Source organism: Crinia signifera, chromosome 1 (assembly GCF_055691185.1).
Source record: "Crinia signifera chromosome 1, ASM5569118v1, whole genome shotgun sequence".
NCBI classification, from domain to species: domain Eukaryota; kingdom Metazoa; phylum Chordata; class Amphibia; order Anura; family Myobatrachidae; genus Crinia; species Crinia signifera.
The window spans coordinates 475,988,031-476,014,945 of record NC_139217.1 but is presented as its reverse complement, the minus strand read 5'-3'; the positions used below and the strand labels follow the sequence as shown (position 1 = coordinate 476,014,945).

At 43.7% G+C, this 26,915-nt stretch overlaps 1 protein-coding gene across 1 annotated transcript in view; it reads right to left on the bottom strand.

The window, feature by feature from the left end:
• The window catches only part of LOC146024552 (BOS complex subunit NCLN-like), a 96,678-nt gene that overhangs the window by 7,493 nt on the left and 62,270 nt on the right, over positions 1-26,915 (bottom strand). The window contains exons 9-13 of the mRNA XM_083155457.1: positions 26,319-26,500; positions 22,231-22,318; positions 17,751-17,789; positions 15,879-16,042; positions 11,661-11,714 (exon numbers count right to left, since the gene is read on the bottom strand). Coding sequence (XP_083011583.1) covers positions 11,661-11,714; positions 15,879-16,042; positions 17,751-17,789; positions 22,231-22,318; positions 26,319-26,500 — 527 coding nt within the window. The remainder of the gene's footprint in view (positions 1-11,660; positions 11,715-15,878; positions 16,043-17,750; positions 17,790-22,230; positions 22,319-26,318; positions 26,501-26,915) is intronic.

Here is a 26,915-nt window from a genome sequence, read left to right as displayed (position 1 = left end):
CATTCACAGATAAAACATAAAAAGGAACATAGACCCAGAGGAAAACGGGGTAAGGGGAGTAAGAAACCCTATAAAAAAAGCAAAAATGAGTGCATGCAAAACGATACTAACACTAATGTTGAGACGCCCGTAAGTATTGACCAAACAGAGAAAGATGAAAATCATAAAACAAAAATAGTCAATCTCAGTAAACATATTTTAACTGCGGATGAAGCCAGTGTACTGGAAAAAGGCCTTAAATTTGCACCTTCAAATAAAGTAGACAAGTTTGAGGTGTTCTTGGACTTACAGAAATTTGTTCGTAAATTAACCCTCAAGAGATATTTTGAGGAAGAAAGCACCAATACTGTTAATGAAATTCCCAGTAATTTTTCTGTATTTAAAAAACAATCCACTTTCTACCCTGCACACAAGAAGGGGTGTTTCGTTGAGTCTTTTGAAAAATTAGTCCGGGAGGATTTGGATAAGGTTCAGCTAAAACCCAACAAAAATGTAAATTTGTCTAAAGGGCAGCGTGAGGCTATAAAATCTTTACAAGGAAATAAAGAGATTGTAATAAAGCCAGCCGACAAGGGGGTCAGTATTGTCATCCTGTCGGCTGACGACTATAATGCTGAAATTGTGAGACAACTAGCAGATAGTGTCACATATAAGAAACTAAGGGGAAATCCCACGGATAAAATTCAAGAGAAATTGTCAGTTTTCCTTGCTCTATATACATCTAAAGGAACTATAACTAAGAGTGTAGGGGAGTACATACACATCGAAAAACCATCTATACCGGTGGTGTATGTGCTTCCCAAGATACACAAGTCGGCAACTAATCCACCAGGCCGCCCTATAGTTGCAGGGACCAATTCTGTATTGTCAAACCTGTCCCACTATATTGACTCTTTGCTGCAGCCGATGGTGCTTAAGACTAAATCTTACCTTAAAGACACCATCAACACCATACAATTACTTAAGGAGGTGAGGTGGGAGTCGGGGTGTACGTTGGTAACTTCCGACGTCACCTCGCTCTACACCATAATTGATCATGATTTAGGCCTTCAGGCTGTTGGTTTCTTTTTTGGACAGGGAAGATACATCCACGGACCTTAAGGATTTTATATTAGAAGGTATATCCCTTATTTTAAAGAACAATTACTTTTGGTTCGATGGTCAATTTTTCCTGCAGCTTAGAGGGACGGCGATGGGGACCAGGCTGGCGCCCAGTTATGCCAATCTTTTTATGGCATGGTGGGAGGAAGTTAACATCTGGAGTAAGCCCCACCTGGACGCCAGCCTGGTCACTTATCGCCGTTATATCGACGATATTTTGTTCGTGTGGAAGGGTGATACTGTGTCCCTCACCAATTTTTGCGAAAATTTGAATAATAATCAGCTTAATATACTCTTGTCATTTCAAGTAAGTCAGAAAGAGCTAAGTTTTTTGGACCTCCTAATCTATGTAGATAATGGTTGTTTGAAAACTAGGAATTATGAAAAACCAACAGATAGTAATTCCTACATAGACTTTAGTAGCAACCATCACAATAATTGGTTGCGAAGTATTCCGAATGGCCAATTCAACCGTATCAGTAGAAATTGCACTGATTTGGAGATCTATCAGGTACATGCTAAAAAACTCAGCCACCAGTTTAAACAAAAGGGCTATCGTACTGATATGGTTGAAGAGGCCATGATTAAAGGTTCGGAAGCCATTCTACAAAGAGGTGACGTAACCACTATGGCTCCTACTAAGAAACAAAAAGATTTAGGAGTATGCTTCGTCACCAAGTTCACTAGCCAGTCTAGACAAATTGAACAAATTTTCAGAAAACATTGGGGTATTTTGAGAAATGACCCCATTCTCAAAAAAGTGGTTAAAGAAAGACCTACCTTTATTTATCGTAGGGCACAGAACCTCAAGAACAAGTTGGTGAGGAGTGCAATTAATACGCCTACCCCACTAAATCACATTAAAACTAAAGGTTTTTTCCGCTGCGGTACGTGCAGCATGTGCCGTGCATGTAAGGGTACAATAAAGGCTGTTCAACAATATCGTGCACCGCATACTAATGAGATGCACGATATCGTGGATTTTATTACATGCAATACCAAGTTCTGCGTTTATCTGTTAGAATGTTCATGTAAAAAGGTATATATTGGTAAGACCACACGGCAATTAAAAGTAAGGTGGGCCGAGCATGTCCGCAATATTGCTAAGGGGGTGGAGTCTCACAATGTGTCCCTGCATTTTAAGAATGTACACGGCAGTGACATTAAGCATCTGGTGAATTTTTGTGGCATCAAACTTGTGTCAGATCATTGGAGAGTCAATGATAGAGATAAAAAATTATCACAAGAAGAAATGCGCACCATATATGCATTAAAAACCATCGAACCAGATGGTCTAAATGTGGGATTCGAGCTAAAATGCTTTTTATAAAGTCTATGTTTACCACCTTTTCTAAAAACCTCTTTTATGTCTCATTATGAAATGATTGGTTTTTAATATATATATTTTTATTATATATATTTATTGTCTTTTTATTATATACAATTATTGTCTTTTTAAAGTTTTGTATCTACATGAAATTATGATGGTTTCATATATATTAACTTGTTGTTACCAACTGACATTAAATGGGCATAATACTAAAACTGTCTTTTATCTATTTGTCTGTACGTTTTGGATCATACATATGGACGATGGAAACTGAGCGGAACCAAAGTGGCAGTAAAATATGCCATAGAGATGAATATAAAGGGAGCTCCCACTTCCGTTCTGAAAGCTCTGTGTTTTCTACTAAGCCCATCAACTATCTCCATCCAGCGTGTGATACGCATTACGAACCAGGAAGCGTCTTACAACATTACGTTGCGTTCCAAACGTCACCGGAAGTGACGCATCATGACGCGATATGCGTCTCACATACCCGGAAGCGCGGTGAACACCGTACTAACAAACGAGTCAGCTGTGACCCGTTGAGCTAGCGGTAAAACCGCAAATGGACTAAGATCTAATACATATGCAATATCGATGTTTGAGTAACTTGTAAGTCCGCTCTTTATTAGTTTTTTCGCTGGATGTCTAAACCTTCTGATATGTATATGGAATGTATATGTTTTTTGGATTTATTGTTAATTGATTTTAACTTTGTATAATTTCATGTTTTTCCATGTTTTGGTAATAGCCCTATACATGTGATACTTGTAACCGGTATATATACCGGCTAGGTGGTTGTGTCCTCCACACCTTGAAAAAGGGCTTATTCAAAAGAGCCCGAAACGCGTTGGTGGTTGGAGGAGTAAGGTAATATCCCAAAAGGTTTGTTGGTTGGTGCTGTGTGTGATCTTCAGCAACTGGGTGGCCTTCCATCCGGATTGGAAAGTACCCAGACCACCACTCACCCTGGGATTCCCTTCCCACTTTTTTATCTGTTTTTACCTATTGTTTTTTAAATAAATTTGGATCCTTACAAGTACTTTTGAAGTCAGCTGTCCCCCTGTGTCCTGTGAGAGGAAGGGTCGTCCATAAAGAAACCTTTCAGTGCACATAGGGCACTTGATTCTGGTGAGTGCACATCTCTAAGGGTTTCCTGTTTGGTGGGATTCTGTCTGAACATTGTGTATGCAGAGGTCGGGAGGAGTATAAAGAAACTGCTACATGCACATAGGGAATTTTCCCCAGGTCAGTCCAATATCTTTATTACACGACTGGACGGAAGATTGGTGGACTGTTCCCATATTGGTGATAGAATTTATCAACTTTGGAAGGAGGGACTGCAGCGCCATCTACAGACACCATTTGTTGTATATTGTTGTATGGTAGAGATTCAGGAATCTCTAGGTGTTGTGTCAGGCTGCAGCAGTTCAGGCGCTATCATTACTTTCTTATTGTACCCACCCACATATATGTTCAGATGTTCGTCCCAGATGTCAATCAATTCAAGCCACATATCGGATCAGCCTCACATATAACATATAACATAGAACGTATATTACATATAATAATCCATAATTATCAATTTTTACCTGAACCTATAATATTAAGGCAAAATTACCATAGTTAATAAAGAATCATAAAAAGTAATACTAATAATAATAATAATAATAATAATAAAAACAAATAATAACAAATAATAATAATATCTTTACAATTCATATTAAAACATCAGTATTGATTATTTTGGATTCTTCCTTTTTGGATTTTTTCTCTCTTCTTCTTTTCTTCTTTCAATGTAGACAATCTGTGTATGGTGCTTTACTTCTATTAAATACATTTTATTGTACTATACTCTCCCTACTTCTAAACTACGGATAATAATGCCACAATATACATTCCCTTAATGATTATACACATTTTATTGCTCCCAATAGATTGGAACATATACATATATATCAATTTATTAGATCCGTTCAACCGTTGGATAATAAACACTTGACGCACATAACCAAATATATATATAAACTCCCTCCCTTATCCCACCTTTTTAAATTAATTTTTAAGAAATTGTATAAAAAGATGAACTAAAATAATTTTTTATGTGTAATCTATACATGAATTTTACTTTTTCAGTTCTCTATTTACCACCCCTTATCCCACCCCCTTTCCCTCCCTCATAACGATGGTATGTACTATACATAGACATAAGTATATGATTTCATCCACCTCAATACGGACCTTATTGCAACAAATGTATATAAAGGAAAAAAACTACACATCCAAAAGATTTACAATAATATCAAGTTTCTAGGGTCATAATTATAGTGAAGAAGGTCATAATCAAGGTATATGGTGCTAAACATTATTGAGTTCAATAGTATCGTTTAGGCCCAGTGGGTTTAGTGTTCTTAAGCAGAAGATCCAGTAAGCCTCCCTTTTGCATAATCTCACATACCTGTCTCCTCCCCTTGGCGTATTTTTTACATGTTCAATCCCTATCATTCGGATACCTTTTAATTCTCCTTTTTGGCAACTTGCCATGTGTCTATATAGACTGTTAGTTTTGCTCATTTTTACTATATTTCGTTTATGCTCCATGAATCTTACATGCAGTGTTCTAATTGTACGGCCCACATACTGTAGACCGCACCCGCATGTAAGTAAATAATGAACTTGGTTTTACAATTGATGAACTCCTTAATGTTAAATAACTCCCCTGTAACATAAGAGGAGAATTCTACAGTTTTCCTCTCTATGAGAGCGCAAGAGGCACATCCCCCCCCCCCCCTCCACATACATGGAAGCCCACCCGTTTCTCGGGCAACCAGCTGGTATTAGGAATAACCGTTTTTTTCTCTCTGTAGAAACTCGGTGCCATTTTTTCTTTTAAATTTTGTGCTTTACGAAATACCACTGTGCTATCCATATCCACCTCTTTATTTAAAATTTCATCTGCTTGAAGGAGGTGCATATTTTTCTTTATTATACTCTTAATTTCCATAGCTTTAGTGTTATATTGGGTCACAAATACAGTTTTTTTCTTCCTTTCTTCTTTTTTCCTATTTTCACTTTCTTTCTCAACTTCTTCCTTCTCTTTAAGCAGATCCTCCCTTTTCATTTCTTTTACTGATTTTAGGGCGGTATCTAAGATCTTTTTTGGGTAACCCTGTTCTTGAAATGATTGATACAATACTTTACTTTGTTTTTCAAAGGCTATTGTGGTAGAGCAGTTCCTCTTAATTCGCATAAATTGGCTTTTTGGAATATTATTTTTCCACTTATTTATCGCTCTGATAATTAAGATAACGGTTTTGATCTACGCTTTTTATATAGGTTTCAGTGTGTATACGTCCGTCTTCTACTGTGAGGGCAATATCCAAGAAATTAATCCCATTTTTGTGATAATTACTAGTGAATTTTAAACCAAAATCATTATTATTTAAACTATTTGTGAAATTAACAACAGAATCGTGATCCCCATCCCAAACGAAAATCAAATCATCAATATACCTCCCATAGAGGACCAGGTTCTCCCCGAGGTCGCGCCCCCATATATGTTCCTCTTCATACTTTCCCATAAATAGGTTAGCGAAACTCGGGGCGAACCTGGTCCCCATAGCTGTACCAAGTGATTGTAAATAAAAATTAGAATCAAATAAAGGTCTAAGCCAAAAAAGGTATTTTGCAATGAAAAATAATCAAATGAAAGCAGGAACCAATGAGGATAAAATGGCTACCCTTGAATCTGAGGATAATATAGCCTTGGAAATATTAGAATCCCTTTCAATAGAGAGCGCTATAGATGAATTAGAAATCCCCATTTTTGATATAAAAGAAAACTCCACAAAGAAAAAATTTTTCAAAAAAAAGTCTGATTTTTATCCCCTACAATATAGGGGTCCTTATGTGGAAAGCTTTTACAAAATCACCCTAGAACAGTTCAGAGAGCTATGTGGTAGAGCAGAGAAAATTCCCCTAAAAGATAACCTTTCAAAAAAAGAAAGACCTGCTTTGAAATTAATTTGTAAAGATCCAAATTTAACCATAAAACAAGCAGATAAAGGGGGGGGGGGTCGTAATCATGGAAACAACTGCATATTTAGAGGAAGCATATAGACAATTAACAAATCAAATCTATTATAAAAAACTCACAAGCGACCCCACCCAAAGATACTTAAAAGAACTTAGTTATTTGTTGGATGAAGGTCTGTCTGTGGGGGCAATATCCAAGGAAACACATGGTTTCCTTTCAGTTCACTATCCAGTCACTCCCACTTTTTACTTTTTACCTAAAATTCACAAGGCACTCACTAACCCACCAGGTCGTCCGATCATCTCGGGAATCGGATCAATGACAAACAACTTGTCTTTCTTTGTAGATAGCCATCTACAAAAATATGTACATCCATCTACAAAAATATGTACATGTATTACAATCTCACATCAAAGATACTACGCATTTTTTGCAACAAATAAACAAAATTACATGGAAAGAGAGCTACTATATAATTACCAGCGATGTGGAAGCTCTATATTCAAACATCGACCACGAATTGGGTATAAAAGCGGTTGAAAATTATTTGTTGAACGATCCCGAGATGTCGGACGACCTTTGCACTTTAATTTTACAGGCTATTAGATTTATTTTGACACACAATTATTTTTTATTTGATTCTAATTTTTATTTACAATCACTTGGTACAGCTATGGGGACCAGGTTCGCCCCGAGTTTCGCTAACCTATTTATGGGAAAGTATGAAGAGGAACATATATGGGGGCGCGACCTCGGGGAGAACCTGGTCCTCTATGGGAGGTATATTGATGATTTGATTTTCGTTTGGGATGGGGATCACGATTCTGTTGTTAATTTCACAAATAGTTTAAATAATAATGATTTCGGTTTAAAATTCACTAGTAATTATCACAAAAATGGGATTAATTTCTTGGATATTGCCCTCACAGTAGAAGACGGACGTATACACACTGAAACCTATATAAAAAGCGTAGATCAAAACCGTTATCTTAATTATCAGAGCAACCATTACAATAAGTGGAAAAATAATATTCCAAAAAGCCAATTTATGCGAATTAAGAGGAACTGCTCTACCACAATAGCCTTTGAAAAACAAAGTAAAGTATTGTATCAATCATTTCAAGAACAGGGTTACCCAAAAAAGATCTTAGATACTGCCCTAAAATCAGTAAAAGAAATGAAAAGGGAGGATCTGCTTAAAGAGAAGGAAGAAGTTGAGAAAGAAAGTGAAAATAGGAAAAAAGAAGAAAGGAAGAAAAAAACTGTATTTGTGACCCAATATAACACAAAAGCTATGGAAATTAAGAGTATAATAAAGAAAAATATGCACCTCCTTCAAGCAGATGAAATTTAAAATAAAGAGGTGGATATGGATAGCACAGTGGTATTTCGTAAAGCACAAAATTTAAAAGAAAAAATAGCACCGAGTTTCTACAGAGAGAAAAAAACGGTTATTCCTAATACCAGCTGGTTGCCCGAGAAACCGGTGGGCTTCCATGTATGTGGAGGGGGGGGGGGGGGGATGTGCCTCTTGCGCTCTCATAGAGAGGAAAACTGTAGAATTCTCCTCTTATGTTACAGGGGAGTTATTTAACATTAAGGAGTTCATCAATTGTAAAACCAAGTTCATTATTTACTTACTTACATGCGGGTGCGGTCTACAGTATGTGGACCGTACAATTAGAACACTGCATGTAAGATTCATGGAGCATAAACGAAATATAGTAAAAATGAGCAAAACTAACAGTCTATATAGACACATGGCAAGTTGCCAAAAAGGAGAATTAAAAGGTATCCGATTGATAGGGATTGAACATGTAAAAAATACGCCAAGGGGAGGAGACAGGTATGTGAGATTATGCAAAAGGGAGGCTTACTGGATCTTCTGCTTAAGAACACTAAACCCACTGGGCCTAAACGATACTATTGAACTCAATAATGTTTAGCACCATATACCTTGATTATGACCTTCTTCACTATAATTATGACCCTAGAAACTTGATATTATTGTAAATCTTTTGGATGTGTAGTTTTTTTCCTTTATATACATTTGTTGCAATAAGGTCCGTATTGAGGTGGATGAAATCATATACTTATGTCTATGTATAGTACATACCATCGTTATGAGGGAGGGAAAGGGGGTGGGATAAGGGGTGGTAAATAGAGAACTGAAAAAGTAAAATTCATGTATAGATTACACATAAAAAATTATTTTAGTTCATCTTTTTATACAATTTCTTAAAAATTAATTTAAAAAGGTGGGATAAGGGAGGGAGTTTATATACAGAGGCGTAGGGAGGGCGGAGCCACCGGAGCTCATGCTCCGGGCGCAGATTGGTGGAATGGCGCCGCCGGCCCGCCCCCCCTCCGCAAATGATCCCCTGCAAGTATAACTTACTACACTAATGGCGGGCAGTGTGTGCCGGCAGCTGCCCTGCCCGACGCCTAGCTGCTGGTCCTACTCAGCGTACCTACAGCCTGATGTCTGTTGCTGGACGCTGCTTGAGATCAGACAGGGCTGCAGGTCCGAGCACAGCACACAGACACAGGCATGACGCTGGTGCAGGCTGCTTGTGTTCTCCGGGGCTGCAGACAGAGGATCAGAGGCTCACAGTCCCGGGGAAGCAGCTTGCGTCTGGCACTTCTCACCTGCCAGCTCCGACAGCAAGCGTCTCCCTCCGTAACTGTAAAGTATTAACTTTAACCTTTGACTTGTGCACACACATCAGCGGACCCCCGTTATTGCCGCTGATGAGTGCACACGGATGGGAGGGAGGAGGGGGAGTGAGGGGAGGAAGCTACAAATCTCTGTCCCTTAATTAAAGTAAGCATTCCCCCAAATACAGAAGTAAGAGACACAGGATAATGTGGTGGTGTTATCATCACTAGGCTGCCTAGACATTACAGTGTCTTATATAGCGCAGTAGATTGCGTTACAGTGTCTTATATTGTGCAGCAGATTCTGTTACAGTGTCTTATATAGCGCAGCAGATTCCGTTTCAGTGTTTTATATAGCGCAGCAGACTCCGTTACAGCGTCTTATATAGCGCAGCAGATTCCGTTTCAGTGTCTTATATGGCGCAGCAGATTCCGTTACAGCGTCTTATATATTTCAAATGTAACATGTCACCACATGTTAGCCACGCCCCCAATTCATTACCGGGAGGAGTGGGGGGGGGGCACGAAATATGCCCTTGCTCCGGGCACCATGGCACCTAGCTACACCGCTGTTTATATATATATTTGGTTATGTGTGTCAAGTGTTTATTATCCAACGGTTGAACGGATCTAATAAATTGATATATATGTATATGTTCCAATCTATTGGGAGCAATAAAATGTGTATAATCATTAAGGGAATGTATATTGTGGCATTATTATCCGTAGTTTAGAAGTAGGGAGAGTATAGTACAATAAAATGTATTTAATAGAAGTAAACCACCATACACAGATTGTCTACATTGAAAGAAGAAAAGAAGAAGAGAGAAAAAATCCAAAAAGGAAGAATCCAAAATAATCAATACTGATGTTTTAATATGAATTGTAAAGATATTATTATTATTTGTTATTATTTGTTTTTATTATTATTATTATTATTATTATTATTATTATTATTATTATTATTATTACTTTTTATGATTCTTTATTAACTATGGTAATTTTGCCTTAATATTATAGGTTCAGGTAAAAATTGATAATTATGGATTATTATATGTAATATACGTTCTATGTTATATGTTATATGTGAGGCTGATCCGATATGTGGCTTGAATTGATTGACATCTGGGACGAACATCTGAACATATATGTGGGTGGAGCTATGGCAGAACAGCCGCTCTAAAAATGAGGCTTGAAAAATATATATTACTAATAATGTAAAACTTATTCCATAGATGTGAAAACGAGGCTTGGAATATATATATATAAAAAACGAGGCTTGGAATATATATAAAAAGTATGGCTGCGGAGATCGGCATATATTTAGATTGAAATGGAGGCTTGGAGTATCTATATGGCCGTGTAAACACCGCGGAATACTATCCATGAGAACGAGGCTTGGAATGCTTTTTAAAAATGGCCGCGAGAGACCATCAGCCCACGATGTCGAAAACGAGGCTTGACATGCAAAAAGAAAGATGGCTGCGGAAACGTATAAATATGAGCTATCCAAAACGAGGCTTGGAACACAAACCCGGAAGCGCGGTGGAAAGAAACCCCGCGAACGGGACTACTATAAAAAGGCAACCTGTACAGGGTAACAGCACAACTGAGGAAGCCGCTGATGTCTGTTTAGGCGGAGAAACACGTTTTGTTTGCTGTGCCAGAAACCCTGCACCTGCATGTGTATCTACACCCAGAGATTGCTGAAGAAAGTGCCGGAGCAAAAACCTTATAACAGATTAAAAGGAAAAACGGCCACTGCTGGACATCTGAGGAATTCCCTCCTATCCCCCATACATTAGGGGAATACCTCTATCTAATCCAGGCATGTCCAACGTTGGCCCTCCAGATGTTTTGAAACTACACATCCCAGCATGCTTTGCCAAAGTTTTGCTATTACAGAATGCTAAAACTATTGCAAAGCATGCTGGGATGTGTAGTTTCAAAACATCTGGAGGGCCAACGTTGGACATGCCTGATCTAATCAGAGGTTGGACTGTCCATTTAAGGAGGTTGAAGTTTCCCTTAACAGCAGGCATTCTCATTACGACGGGACTGGTAATTATATATATGCTGCAGGTGTTTTTTCCTATAAAGGATGCCAGATTGATTTAAGCCTCATATTGGATATAGAAACTTAGTAGCCTCTGTTGTCTTTATGTTGTAAGTCTTGTATTGTCTTGTTTTTATATTGAAGTGCACTTCGCTTTTTGATATTGTTACTATTTTTTAAAATAAAAATATTGATTTTTGAATATATTGACTCATTATTGTGCTAGAACACAACTGCGCCCCTTGAAAGTTCCTGTCAGTGCAAACTGCAGGAACTTTACTCCTTTCCCTGCTTTGTTTGAGGTACACACCCTCTAACAAAGGGCTGCAAACGTGTATAGCAACAAGGGATCTTGGTTACATATTACCAGCGCTTCTATTTTAGCCTTCGGGCTAATTGTTGTTGTTGTTTTTCTATATGTAGCTTCAAATCTGTGATGGCAAACACACATGTAACGTTTTAAAACATATATGTAGATTTACCTGTGTGATGTCATTGTCTGTTTCATCTGATCATAGAACACAAACTCTGGGTTTCTGCGAAGAGAGAATGATATGATGAGAGCATTAATCGAAGCACCCCCTTTAAAAACGTCTGAACCTCCGGAATTAGAGCTAATCTTCTATTAAAGAAAATTGATAAGGCAGACACCTGGACCTTTAATGTACTCAGACTTAGACCTGCTGTGAATCCAGACTGTAAAAAATGAAGAAGCCGTGCCAAAGAAAAAACCGCCTTTGGCAATTGATGTCTTTCACACCATATTATATATGCCTTCCAGATCCGATGGTAATGTGCTGACGTGACTTCCTTCCTTGCTCTCACCATGGTAGGAATCGCCACCACTGGAATACCTCGTCTTCTTAACAATTCAACTTCAACAGCCATGCCGTCAAACGAGGACAAAGCAAGTCTGGGTAAACGCACAGCCCTTGAAGAAGCACATCTTGTCATAAAGGAAGCTTCCATGGGTCGTCCACCAACAGCTGTCTGAGATCTGTATACCATGACCTCCTCGGCCATCAGAATCACCATGGCGGATTCCTCTTGATTGGTTTGAGAAGCTGGAGCAGAAGAGGAAATGGTGGAAAGGCATATGCCAGCCGGAACTGCCACTGAACGGAAAACACATCCGTTGCCACTGCACGATTGAGAGACCCGGCAGCAAAGTATAGAGGCAGTTTGTTGTTTCTTCTGGACGCCATCAGGTCCAACTGAAGCATGCCCCACCTGAGCGTCAACTGCTTAAACACCTCTGGATTCAATGCTGGGTGGAGATCCTGATGACTCAAGTAGTCTGCCTCCCAATTGTCTACCCCAGGCAGGTACACTGCTGACAGACTCAAGGCATTGCACTCTGCCCAAAGAAAAATTGGATGAACTTCTCTCATTGCAGCTCGACTCTTTGTGCCTCCCTGTCTGTTGAGATAGGCCACTGCCGGGGCATTGTCCGACTGGATCTGGATTGCTCTTCCTTGCAGCAGATATGATGCTTGGACCAACACCAGCCGAATCGCCGTTCGTTCCAGCAAATTGATATGCAGACGGGACTCCTATCGGGACCATCGACCCTGAAATGACTGTCCTAGAGTCACTGCTCCCCAACCTCGGGGACTGGCATCTGTCGTTACTAATGTCCAGTTCATGAGACCGAATCGACGCCCCTCCAGGAGATGATCCGTGCAAAGCCACCACATCAAAGAGAGTCTTGTATGCGGTTTTAGTTTTATGCGTTTGTGCATCTGAAGGTGAGACCCCGACCATTGGGAAAGGATGTCCAATTGAAAAGTCCTAGACTGGAACCTCCCATACTGAAGGGCCTCGAAAGTGGCCACCATCTTCCCTAATAATTTTATGCACAGGTGAACTGTCAGCTGTCTTGTTACCCGTTGTTGGACTGTGTCGGACAGCAGCCCTAGGAAAACCAATCTCTGAGCCGGTAGTAACTGTGATTTTGGAAGATTGATTATCCACCCATGTTGAATCAGAAACTGATGTGTGTGGCAAGCATCTGAAATCAACCTCTCCTTGGACGGAGACTTGAGAAGAAGGTCGTCCAGTAATGGGATGATTGTGACTCCCTATTGCCGTAGAGCCACCACCATACATGCCATTAATTTGGTAAAAATCCAGGGAGCTGATGACAGACCGAAGGGGAGCGCTCTAAACTGAAAATGAGCCTCCTGCACCGCAAATTGGGAGCCACATCAGCAGTTTCTGCAAATAGGAACATGAAGATACGCCTATCTTATGTCCAGAGACATTAGAAACTCTACTGGCTCGAGACTTGCTACCACTGAACGTACCAATTCCATTCTGAATCTGTGGTAGACAATAAAGTGGTTCAATCCTTTGAGATTGAGGATTGGTCAAAACGTGCCATTTGGCTTGGGCACCAAAAACAGATTTGAATAAAAACCTTGTCGTCTTTGTTCCACTGGCACTGTTACAATTACTCCCGATTGCAACAGTTTTTGGATTGAGAACCGGAGGGCTTCCCGTTTTGACTCGGGAATCCTGTTGAAAAAAATTTTCTTGGAGGAATAGCCGTAAACTCCAGCTGGTATCCTCTTGACACCACCTGTTGAGCCCAAGTATCCTTGCAAATCTGTCGCCATGCCTCCGCAAAGGCCAACAGCCTTGCACCCACCTGGGCACTTCCCAGGTGGCCGGGGAGCCCGTCATGCCACGGGTTTGTCAGGGGCCTTTTGCTCCTGGCGGCGAGTGGTAGAAGCTGCAGGGACTGATGTGGCTGCCCCTCTGCCACGCTTTCCTCTAAGTTCCGAAAATGCCCCTCTGGCTCTACCTCTGCCTCCTGATGTTCCTCGAAAGGACGGCCTTCCATACAGTCTTTTTGAAACTGGCACCATGGATGGCAGAAAAGTTGATTTACCACCATTAGCTTGGGATATTAACCTATCCAGCTCTGGTCCAAACAATATTTCACCATTGAATGGCAGGGCTTCCACTGCCTTTTTGATTTCCGTCTCTGCCTGCCAGGACCAAAGCCATATAATCCCCTGGTGGCAGAGCCCAGGAGGTGATGAATCACCTAGTATATATGTGTGTGTGTGTGTGTGTGTTTGTGTGTATATAACCTCTGTAACCCATAACCTCTTGTGACTGGATACACTCTCGCTGCCCACGCCAAGTCTCATGGGACATCAGTAATCGCCTGTAACTGACTCCACCCATTGTGCAATGGGTGGATAATGCTGCCACCACCATTCTCCCCCAACGTGATGCATGGAACCATGTTTACTTGCTCAGGCTCCTACCCTCGGCCCCTGAATACCGCTTACTGCTATGTACACATTGACACACTGCTGCCTCCTGTATGCGACGCTCCGTGCTCCCCCTTCCTGGCCTCCTACCACCACTGTGCTCTGGGGGTTAACATACAGACTCACTGCGGCCCCTGAAGGTGACCCAGTGCACTGGGGGTTAACATACAGACTCGATGTGGCCCCTGAAGGTGATCCAGTTCACTGGAGGTTGACAGACTCACTGTGGCCCCTGAAGGTGATCCAGTACACTGGGGGTTAAAATACAGATTCACTGTGGCCCCTGAATGTGATCCACTGGGAATTAACATAAAGACTCACTGCGGCCCCTGAAGGTGATCCAGTGTGCTGGGGGTTAACATACAGACTCACTGCAGCCCCTGAAGGTGATCCAGTGTGCTGGGGGTGAACATATAGACTCACTGCGGTCCCTGAAGGTGACTCGGTGCGCTGGGGATGAACATATAGACTCACTGCGGCCCCTGAAGGTGATCCAGTGTGCCTGGGAGTTAACATACAGACTCACTGCAGCCCCTGAAGGTGATCCAGTGTGCTGGGGGTGAACATATAGACTCACTGCGGTCCCTGAAGGTGACTCGTGCGCTGGGGGTGAACATACAGACTCACTGCAGTCTCTGGAGGTGAACCGGAGCTACGACACAGCAGAAGATTGAAAATCCATATTCCTGCAACGCTCGCCACCTACTGTAGCTCCATTTTTGCATTTGAATTTGGAGCTTAGCGCTCATTGACCATGTAAGAGATGGCGCCACAGCGCAGGGATTAACCCCTTCTATGCTATGGTCCCATATTGTGCACATATATATATATATATATATATATATATACATACACATATATATATATATATATATATATACACACATATATATATATATATATATATATATATATATATATATATATATAGCGCAAGGTTTGTCCGGCACTCTCATCAAAAGGGTTAATGCTGGGGTGCCTTCCTCATAGTAGGGATAGCAGTGATCAAATGTCCGTTTAGGATCCTGGTGGGGACCCCGAAAGAACAGGCGGCACTCGCAGCTTAAAGGAAAAATCCTGTATTTATTTAATCCACAGTATTTATATATATATATATATATATACACATATATGGTCTCTCCCTCCTATACTCGCAGATCCCACTGACCCCCGGCAATGTCCAAAGTGTGGCCCTCCAGCTGTTGTGAAACTACACATCCCAGCATGCCTTGCCATAGTTTTAGCTTTCCTTTATAGTAACACTGTGGCAAGGCATGATGGGACTTGTAGTTTCACAACAGCTGGAGGGCCCTAGTTTGGACATGCCTGGATTAGATCATACAGTCCACCAAAAGCCACTGCTATGGGTCCAGGAGGATTTGTAATGTGATCCAGAACATGGGGGCAGCTCCGTACCTGTCATCTGGCTTGAACACGTGGCGCTTCACCTCCCTCAGGTGCCTTCTGAAGAGCTGCTCTAAGGTGGACAGTATTGGGTGGTTCCTCTCAATTAGCTGGGCGGCACGCGGGCGGGACACCAGCCAGTCCAAAATGGCCGTCAGCCGCTCCTCCTGTACACCCTGTAATCACCAATAGTCAGGGACAAAGATGGCAAATCCTTGGAAAGAATTATTGGTACTTATGTAATATCTGGACTCCCGGTTTTCTTATGAGACCGTGTCCCCTCGCGGGGCTCGCTGCGCTCGCCACACTATATAAAATCAACTCCATGCGTAGTTGGATAGTAGGGGTATGAAAAAATGGGGTGCATTTAACATGGGAGCCCAGATAATACATAAGTACCGAATTATTTGATACAGAAGAAAGTCCAAAACTTCCCCACCACAAATACAACGTTCCATGCTTTTTTATATATTGTAGAAAATTTACTGCATTTTTATTATTTATATGGCACCACCAACTGTGCAGCACTGTACAGAGTGAATGTCTGTCATTCACATCAGTTACTGCCGCAATGGAGCTGGTTCCCGGGATGCGCCATCTCCTAGCAACACCCTTACTAGCGCAGTTGCTAGGGCCGGTAAGCCATGCAGTAGCACTGTGGCCATAGCGGCTGTCTGATTCACACACCATTCTATGTGCTCTGGACCTCTGCATTAAATATCTGTTGAAAATGTCCCACACAAAATGGTAGTCACTTAAGAGAAGCAGGTTGTGTGGGCATTATTGGGGTCATTATAACGTGAGGAATACTGTATAATATGGCCCCAGGGGTATAATTGTCTTGGGGATACATTTGTGCAAGGGGCATAATATGGTGCAATGGGCAGTACTGTGTAGGGCATAATATGGTGCAAGGGGCAGTACTGTGTAGGGCATAATATGGTGCAAGGGGCAGTACTGTGTAGGGCATAATATGGTGCAATGGGCAGTACTGTGTAGGGCATAATATGGTGCAAGGGGCAGTACTGTGTAGGGCATAATATGGTGCAAGGGGCATTACTATCTGGGGCATAATATGGTGCAAGGGGCATTACTATCTGGGGCATAATATGGTGCAAGGGGCATTACTATCTGGGGCATAATATGGTGCAAGGGGCATTACTATCTGGGGCATAATATGGTGCAAGGGGCATTACTATCTGGGGCATAATATGGTGCAAGGGGCATTACTATCTGGGGCATAATATGGTGCAAGGGGCATTACTATCTGGGGCATAATATGGTGCAATGGGCAGTACTGTGTAGGGCATAATATGGTGTAAAGGTAGGCTTATCATGTTATCCCTTTAAACTAAGATGCCCCTAGAGCAGGGTTCCCAATCTTTTTTGAATCACGACAGTAGAGTATCAGATTTTTTTTACAAAGGTCTTGTCCATAAATAAATAGTTTGAATTGGTCCAGGATCACCAACCTGTGGCACACCTGCAGGTATCCTGAGGCTCCCCAGGGAGCTGCGGCACACAGTTTGGGAACCATTGCCCTAGAGGTGAAATGCAGGCCAGAACCTGTGTAATGCATTAGTGTCCGGAGTTAAAGGGACGCAGTGGTAAGTCTGTGCAGGGGGCACTATTGTGTCAGTATAACTAAGCAGAGTTTTGCTGCTAGGCCACGCCCTTTTTTGGAGTGTGTGCAAATATTTGTATTTTTACAATGTCATGGGGGAAATAATTTGCACTGGGAGCCAAATTGTCTACAAACAGCCCTGATCCTTAGTATTTGTGGGTACTCCAGATATAGCTGTATAAAGCCCATATTCTAGTGGTTACTGTGTTGTACAGTATGTATCATATTGGTTAATATCCCTCTGTGTGCACAACACGTACCAGTTCTCCTTGGAATAGTTGTAGGTTCTCTGGCATTTTCTGAAACGAGAGCGCAGCGGTCACTGTCATGCATACTGGGAAACAAACACTAGGGGGCGGCATTAGACTGGGATAAAGGCATCCAATTGTCACCAGTGTAATCTTATGCTAGAAAGATATTTCCACCATTAATAACAGTCGTCCCCGGCTTTACAAACTGCTGCACATGTGCTCATGAGATTCTAGGATATTTCAGGGTGATAACAGCCAGGAATACATACAGGACTGCAGCGATATGATGCATGGAAAACACTATACACCCCAAATATACTTCTCTCCAACTGATTTACATGTTTCATTAATTGTATTCCTAGGTGTGTTGTTATATTCATTTATTAATTTACAGCATCTTATATAGCAGCAGATTCCGTTACACCGTCTTATATAGCGCAGCAGATTCCGTTAGTGTCTTATATAGCGCAGCAGATTCCGTTACAGCGTTTTATATAGCGCAGCAGATTCTGTTACAGTGTCTTATATAGCGCAGCAGATTCCGTTACAGCGTCATATAGCGCAGCAGATTCCGTTAGTGTCTTATATAGCGCAGCAGATTCCGTTACAGTGTCTTATATAGAGCAGCAGATTCCGTTACAGTGTCTTATATAGCGCAGCAGATTCCGTTACAGCGTCTTATATAGCGCAGCAGATTCTGTTACAGCGTCTTATATAGTGCAGCAGATTCCGTTACAGCGTCTTATATAGCGCAGCAGATTCCGTTACAGTGTCTTATATAGCGCAGCAGATTCCGTTACAGTGTCTTATATAGTGCAGCAGATTCCGTTACAGTGTCTTATATAGTGCAGCAGATTCCGTTACAGCGTCTTATATAGTGCAGCAGATTCCGTTAGTGTCTTATATAGCGCAGCAGATTCTGTTACAGCGTCTTATATAGCGCAGCAGATTCCGTTACAGTGTCTTATATAGCGCAGCAGATTCCGTTACAGTGTCTTATATAGTGCAGCAGATTCCGTTACAGTGTCTTATATAGTGCAGCAGATTCCGTTACAGTGTCTTATATAGTGCAGCAGATTCCGTTACAGTGTCTTATATAGTGCAGCAGATTCCGTTACAGTGTCTTATATAGTGCAGCAGATTCCGTTACAGTGTCTTATATAGTGCAGCAGATTCCGTTACAGTGTCTTATATAGTGCAGCAGATTCCGTTACAGTGTCTTATATAGTGCAGCAGATTCCGTTACAGTGTCTTATATAGCGCAGCAGGTTCCGTTACAGTGTCTTATATAGCGCAGCAGGTTCCGTTACAGTGTCTTATATAGTGCAGCAGATTCCGTTACAGTGTCTTATATAGTGCAGCAGATTCCGTTAGTGTCTTATATAGCGCAGCAGATTCCGTTAGTGTCTTATATAGCGCAGCAGATTCCGTTACAGTGTCTTATATAGTGCAGCAGATTCCGTTACAGTGTCTTATATAGTGCAGCAGATTCCGTTACAGTGTCTTATATAGTGCAGCAGATTCCGTTACAGTGTCTTATATAGTGCAGCAGATTCCGTTACAGTGTCTTATATAGTGCAGCAGATTCCGTTACAGTGTCTTATATAGTGCAGCAGATTCCGTTAGTGTCTTATATAGCGCAGCAGATTCCGTTACAGTGTCTTATATAGTGCAGCAGATTCCGTTACTGTAACGGAATCTGCTGCGCTATATAAGACACTGTAACGGAATCTGCTGCGCTATATAAGACACTGTAACGGATTCTGCTGCGCTATATAAGACACTGTAACGGAATCTGCTGCACTATATAAGACACTGTAACGGAATCTGCTGCGCTATATAAGACACTGTGTCTTATATAGTGCAGCAGATTCCGTTACAGTGTCTTATATAGCGCAGCAGAATCCGTTACAGTGTCTTATATAGTGCAGCAGAATCCGTTACAGTGTCTTATATAGCGCAGCAGATTCCGTTACAGTGTCTTATATAGCGCAGCAGATTCCGTTACAGTGTCTTATATAGTGCAGCAGATTCCGTTACAGTGTCTTATATAGTGCAGCAGATTCCGTTACAGTGTCTTATATAGTGCAGCAGATTCCGTTACAGTGTCTTATATAGTGCAGCAGATTCCGTTACAGTGTCTTATATAGTGCAGCAGATTCCGTTACAGTGTCTTATATAGTGCAGCAGATTCCGTTAGTGTCTTATATAGCGCAGCAGATTCCGTTACAGTGTCTTATATAGTGCAGCAGATTCCGTTACAGTGTCTTATATAGCGCAGCAGAATCCGTTACAGTGTCTTATATAGTGCAGCAGATTCCGTTACAGTGTCTTATATAGCGCAGCAGAATCCGTTACAGTGTCTTATATAGTGCAGCAGATTCCGTTACAGTGTCTTATATAGTGCAGCAGATTCCGTTACAGTGTCTTATATAGTGCAGCAGATTCCGTTAGTGTCTTATATAGTGCAGCAGATTCCGTTACAGTGTCTTATATAGCGCAGCAGAATCCGTTACAGTGTCTTATATAGTGCAGCAGATTCCGTTACAGTGTCTTATATAGCGCAGCAGATTCCGTTACAGTGTCTTACATAGCGCAGCAGATTCCGTTACAGCGTCTTATATAGCGCAGCAGATTCCGTTACAGTGTCTTATATAGTGCAGCAGATTCCGTTACAGTGTCTTATATAGCGCAGCAGATTCCGTTACAGTGTCTTATATAGCGCAGCAGATTCCGTTACAGTGTCTTATATAGAGCAGCAGATCCCGTTAGTGTCTTATATAGCGCAGCAGATTCCGTTACAGGTTCTTATATAGCGCAGCAGATTCCGTTACAGCGTCTTATATTGCGCAGCAGATTTCGTTACATTATCTTGTAAAGCGCAACGGAATCCGCTGTGCTATATAATTAAAAAAAAAAACCCGACATAGCGGTAGGAGGGTCTTGCTTACAATCTATGTAGCCTCAGTTAATTCATCAGGACTCGGCTTTCTACTCTCGTTAATGCAAAGCATTCAGATGGTTCCGTATACGATACCTTTATTGTATTTGAGGCTGTACTGTGGGGTGATTTGCCCATGGAATTTTGCTCTCTGCCGGCTGCTATATATAATCATATGTCCATCCCGTGATACAATACTGCGCGCTCGGAGAAATATCTCAGACTGCGCAGCTTTAGATCACAGCAAATATAGTGAGTCATCCGTGTACCAGTCCTAATGTAGCGGCGTACACTGTAATGCCCACAAAGCAAAATCTGCCATCTGCCCCAGAGCTGGGATAGGGGTGTGGGGGATCCGGGGATCTGCTCCAGAGCCGGGATAGGGGTGTGGGGGACCCGGGGATCTGCCCCAGAGTTGGGATAGGGGTGTGGGGGACCCGGGGATCTGCCACAGAGTTGGGATAGGGGTGTGGGTGACCGGTAATCTGCCCTAGAGCTGGGATAGGGGTGTGGGGGATCTGGGTATCTGCCCCAGAGCTGGGATAGGGGGTGTGTGGGCATCTGCCCCAGAGCCGGGATAGGGGTGTGGGGGATCCGGGGACCTGCCCCAGAGCCGGGATAGGGGTGTGGGGGATCCGGGGATCTGCCCCAGAGCCGGGATAGGGGTGTGGGAGATCCGGGGACCTGCCCCAGAGCCGGGATAGGGCTGTGGGGGATCCGGGGACCTGCCCCAGAGCCAGGATAGGGCTGTGGGGGATCCGGGGACCTGCCCCAGAGCCGAGATAGGGGTGTGGGGGATCCGGGGATCTGTCCCAGAGCCGGGATAGGGGTGTGGGGGATCCGGGGATCTGCCCCAGAGCCGGGATAGGGGTGTGGGGGATCCGGGGATCTGCCCCAGAGCCGGTATAGGGGTGTGGGGGGGATGTATCATTTCAATGCACAGTCTGGAACCTGATCCTTAGGGGAGGATGTGTGGCCAGATTGGGGTTCCCCTGTACCCCAGTCCAACCCTGGCTGCACACTCTTTATCCATACACGTCATTAATAGCCGCACACACCCCATGTATGCCCATAGCCGGCCGCTGTGATAACGCTGCTCATTTACATCTTCAGAAGACTGACAGAGATAATGACAGAAGGTCCTGGTGTCGCGGCGTCTGCTCGTTACTCTGCGGCCACTAATATAGCACAAAGCGGCTTTATACCGAGAAATATCTGACAGTATAAATAACTGCGGATCTCTAGATGGAAGATTCAGGCTGGAAACTTTGCTCATTTGTAATTAGCTGAAATACAGGCAGATTTCCCCGGCAGACGGGCTTTGTCCTATCAAGTGTCCTGAGCTGGGCCATTAGTAATATTACTATTATCGCTATTATACTGTATAGCTCCAACTTATAATAGCAGAGTAACAGAGGTTGCACGGGGACGTGTAGAAATGCGGGTTATGTTCTGTGGCCCTTAGTCCCGCAGCAGCTCAGGGGTCACAGAGCCCCATGTGGAGTTGTGGCTGTTGGGTGCTTGTCTAGAACACACTGAGGGTCTCACCTTCATAGTGTCCTTATATAGGAACCTGGCCAGGGCTTCACACAGGATCTCCGTGTTCCTCCTGAGCTTCCTTATATCTACCTGGGATCTGTAACCCAGAATATAAGGATTATCTCGGGCACATTTCTTCTGCTCCCTCAGGATCTGCTAGCAGCGCACGACTTCAGTATATCCTTGTTTACTGCACACACCTGAATCCGAATCATTGGTTAGGCCAGCTGCCACAGGTTCCACATGTAGCAGATCATAGATGCAGAGTCACACGTGCAAATCAAGATCTGCTCTAACCATGACAAAACCACCCATACCTCCCTCAGATCTGCTCCAACCATGACATATCCACTCAGATCTGCTCCAACCATGCCCTATCCACTCAGATCTGCTCCAACCATGTCCAATCCACTCAGATTGCCTCCAACCATGCCCTATCCACTCAGATCTGCTCCAACCATGCCCTATCCACTCAGATTGCCTCCAACCATGCCCTATCCACTCAGATCTGCTCCAACCATGCCCTATCCACTCAGATTGCCTCCAACCATGCCCTATCCACTCAGATCTGCTCCAACCATGCCCTATCCACTCAGATCTGCTCCAACCATGCCCTATCCACTCAGATCTGCTCCAACCATGCCCTATCCACTCAGATCTGCTCCAACCATACCCAATCCACTCAGATCTGCTCCAACCATGCCCAATCCACTCAGATTGCCTCCAACCATGCCCTATCCACTCAGATCTGCTCCAACCATGCCCCATCCACTCAGATCTGCTCCAACCATGCCCTATCCACTCAGATTGCCTCCAACCATGCCCTATCCACTCAGATCTGCTCCAACCATGCCCTATCCACTCAGATCTGCTCCAACCATGCCCTATCCACTCAGATCTGCTCCAACCATGCCCTATCCACTCAGATCTGCTCCAACCATACCCAATCCACTCAGATCTGCTCCAACCATGCCCAATCCACTCAGATTGCCTCCAACCATGCCCTATCCACTCAGATCTGCTCCAACCATGCCCCATCCACTCAGATCTGCTCCAACCATGCCCTATCCACTCAGATTGCCTCCAACCATGCCCTATCCACTCAGATCTGCTCCAACCATGCCCTATCCACTCAGATCTGCTCCAACCATGCCCTATCCACTCAGATCGGCTCCAACCATGCCCTATCCACTCAGATCTGCTCCAACCATGCCCTATCCACTCAGATCGGCTCCAACCATGCCCAATCCACTCCGATCTCCTCCAACTATGCCCAATCCACTCAGATTGCCTCCAACCATGCCTAATCCACTCAGATCTGCTTCAACCATGCCCAACCCACTCAGATTAGCTCCAAACATGCCCGATCCACTCAGATCTGCTCCAACCATGCCCAATCCACTCAGATTGCCTCCAACCATGCCCAATCCACTCAGATCTGCTCCAACCATGCCCAATCCACTCAGATCTGCTCCAACCATGCCCTATCCACTCAGATCTGCTCCAACCATACCCAATCCACTCAGATCTGCTCCAACCATGCCCAATCCACTCAGATTGCCTCCAACCATGCCCTATCCACTCAGATCTGCTCCAACCATGCCCCATCCACTCAGATCTGCTCCAACCATGCCCTATCCACTCAGATTGCCTCCAACCATGCCCTATCCACTCAGATCTGCTCCAACCATGCCCTATCCACTCAGATCTGCTCCAACCATGCCCTATCCACTCAGATCTGCTCCAACCATGCCCTATCCACTCAGATCTGCTCCAACCATACCCAATCCACTCAGATCTGCTCCAACCATGCCCAATCCACTCAGATTGCCTCCAACCATGCCCTATCCACTCAGATCTGCTCCAACCATGCCCCATCCACTCAGATCTGCTCCAACCATGCCCTATCCACTCAGATTGCCTCCAACCATGCCCTATCCACTCAGATCTGCTCCAACCATGCCCTATCCACTCAGATCTGCTCCAACCATGCCCTATCCACTCAGATCGGCTCCAACCATGCCCTATCCACTCAGATCTGCTCCAACCATGCCCTATCCACTCAGATCGGCTCCAACCATGCCCAATCCACTCCGATCTCCTCCAACTATGCCCAATCCACTCAGATTGCCTCCAACCATGCCTAATCCACTCAGATCTGCTTCAACCATGCCCAACCCACTCAGATTAGCTCCAACCATGCCCGATCCACTCAGATCTGCTCCAACCATGCCCAATCCACTCAGATTGCCTCCAACCATGCCCAATCCACTCAGATCTGCTCCAACCATGCCCAATTCACTCAGATTGCCTCCAACCATACCCAATCCACTCAGATCTGCTTCAACCATGCCCAACCCACTCAGATTAGCTCCAACCATGCCCGATCCACTCAGATCTGCTGCAACCATGCCCAGTCGCCTCAGATCTGCTCTAACCATGCCCAATCACCTCAGATCTGCTCCAACCATGCCCAATCCACTCCGATCTGCTCCAACCATGTCTAATCCACTCCAATCTGCTCCAACCATGAACAATCACCTCAGATTGCCTCCAACCATGCCCAATCCACTCCAATCTGCTCCAACCATGCCTAATCCACTCAGATTGGTTCCAATCATGTCCAAACCACCCAAACCTAACTCTGATCTGTTGTGACCATGCCCAATCCAAACAAATCACTCCCAGGTCTACTGTAATCTCCACAAGTAATGAGCATGCATTACATGGAGGAGCTTCTGTGGTTGAATCTCTCTTCTTAGCCCCATGTTACTGAATTTGTGTAGTGTAACGTGGGGTCTCTATTCACCTACTCATTGGCCAGTCTAGTTTCTTAAAGAACTTGAGGCTTATTCCCAAAACTAAGCTCCTCTGTGTTCCTCCCATAAACAGACGGTATGAAGTTACAGGAGACACTTCTGTCATTTACATTGTTCTTACAGACAAAAGATGATACAAATGGAAACACAAATAAGTGCTTCAATATTGCTTCAGTTTGTATTTATATTTGTACTATCACTATTGTCAGCACTTATTTGTGTTTCCATTTGTATCTTGTTTACATACTTTAGTCAATGCGCCTTATTGTTTGAACAGCTTTTATCTGTATGCTATATTTTGGGGCCTTGGTGAAGACCCCTTGGCTCTAACTTAGTGCTGCCAGTCAGAGGCATACCTAGATATTAGTAGGCCCCATAGCAAAAGTTTGTAAGGGCCCCCTATTTAGCAAGTGATGGTGATAAATGTATGTAAGACATAGTTAGACAGCAAAGATGGCACCCCTTCAGCCCTGGGCCCCATAGCAACTGCACCCCTTGCACCTATGGTAGTTACGCCCTTGCTTCCAGTGACTAATTAATTGCGCAATTTGCACATTTGCTTAATTTAATAAGAATTACATTGTTCTCACATTCTCTCAATCTGAGTATTTTGGTTCCAGAATGTGCCTTAGTCCATCAGAGCCTAAGAAAGAACCACTGCAAAACTTCCTGCAGTAGCTGTGAGTGTTGCATCCGGGGAAGCTCTTGTCTGACGGAAGGGGCTGGTGCACGTTGAATTATGGGCTTGTGGCTGTGAATATATATAGCCAGTGGGCAGAGCCACTTCCTGCTAAGTTAGTGTGCGTTACAGAGCAAAAGTTGTGCTGCGCAAATGGGACCGGCCATATCAGAAATGAAAATGGGCAGTGGTGGGGAACGCAGGAGGCTGTGGTCAGTTGGCGACACGGTGAAGGGGATAGTTTAGTTTTAATGGTCCGAGAGATGGTGGGGTCTAAGGATGCAGCAATTGGTATGACAGTGGTAATCCTCTGCCTGTGCTCTATTTTCTATTTGATAATTCATTCGATGTGCATTCCATTTGCTATGAGATCAACAATGGCTTCAGGCAGGAGATGGACATCGATTCGAATGCTACAGTAAACACATTCGATTTGCCCTATATTGTATCTACTATTAGATTTCCACTATATACTGTAGGCTGCCAAGACAATTTTTCTATTCGATTGACACTACACGGGGCTGCGCATTGGGATTGAATCCCCTCCTCCCCCCCAGTGTACAGGGGGTAATACGAGAACCCCTCTCACCACCGCCTACCTGGTGTCTAGGATGGAGTTCTTCAAGCGGTGGCGGTGGTTGTCCAGGTGCGACACGGTGAAGGCCGGGAGGCGGCGCAGACAAAACTGCTCATGTTCCCATGCCAGCAGGTTTTCCCCCAAATTAATCTTCTTGTGGATCAGTGAGAAATTAACACCACGGAACGGGGGCGACTCTGTGACCTGGAACGCAGCAGGTGGTCAGAACACAATAACTCTACTGCCAGCAGTCTGTATCATTTGTGACACACTACTCAAGGATAAGCTGTACCGTACCCGACACTCGGGGATACGCTATACCGCACCCGACACTCGGGGATACGCTATACCGCACCCGACACTCGGGGATACGCTATACCGCACCCGACACTCGGGGATACGCTATAGCGCACCCGACACTCGGGGATACGCTATAGCGCACCCGACACTCGGGGATACGCTATACCGCACCCGACACTCGGGGATACGCTATACCGCACCCGACACTCGGGGATACGCTATACCGCACCTGACACTCGGGGATACGCTATACCGCACCCGACACTCGGGGATAACTATACCGCACCTGACACTCGGGGATACGCTATACCGCACCCGA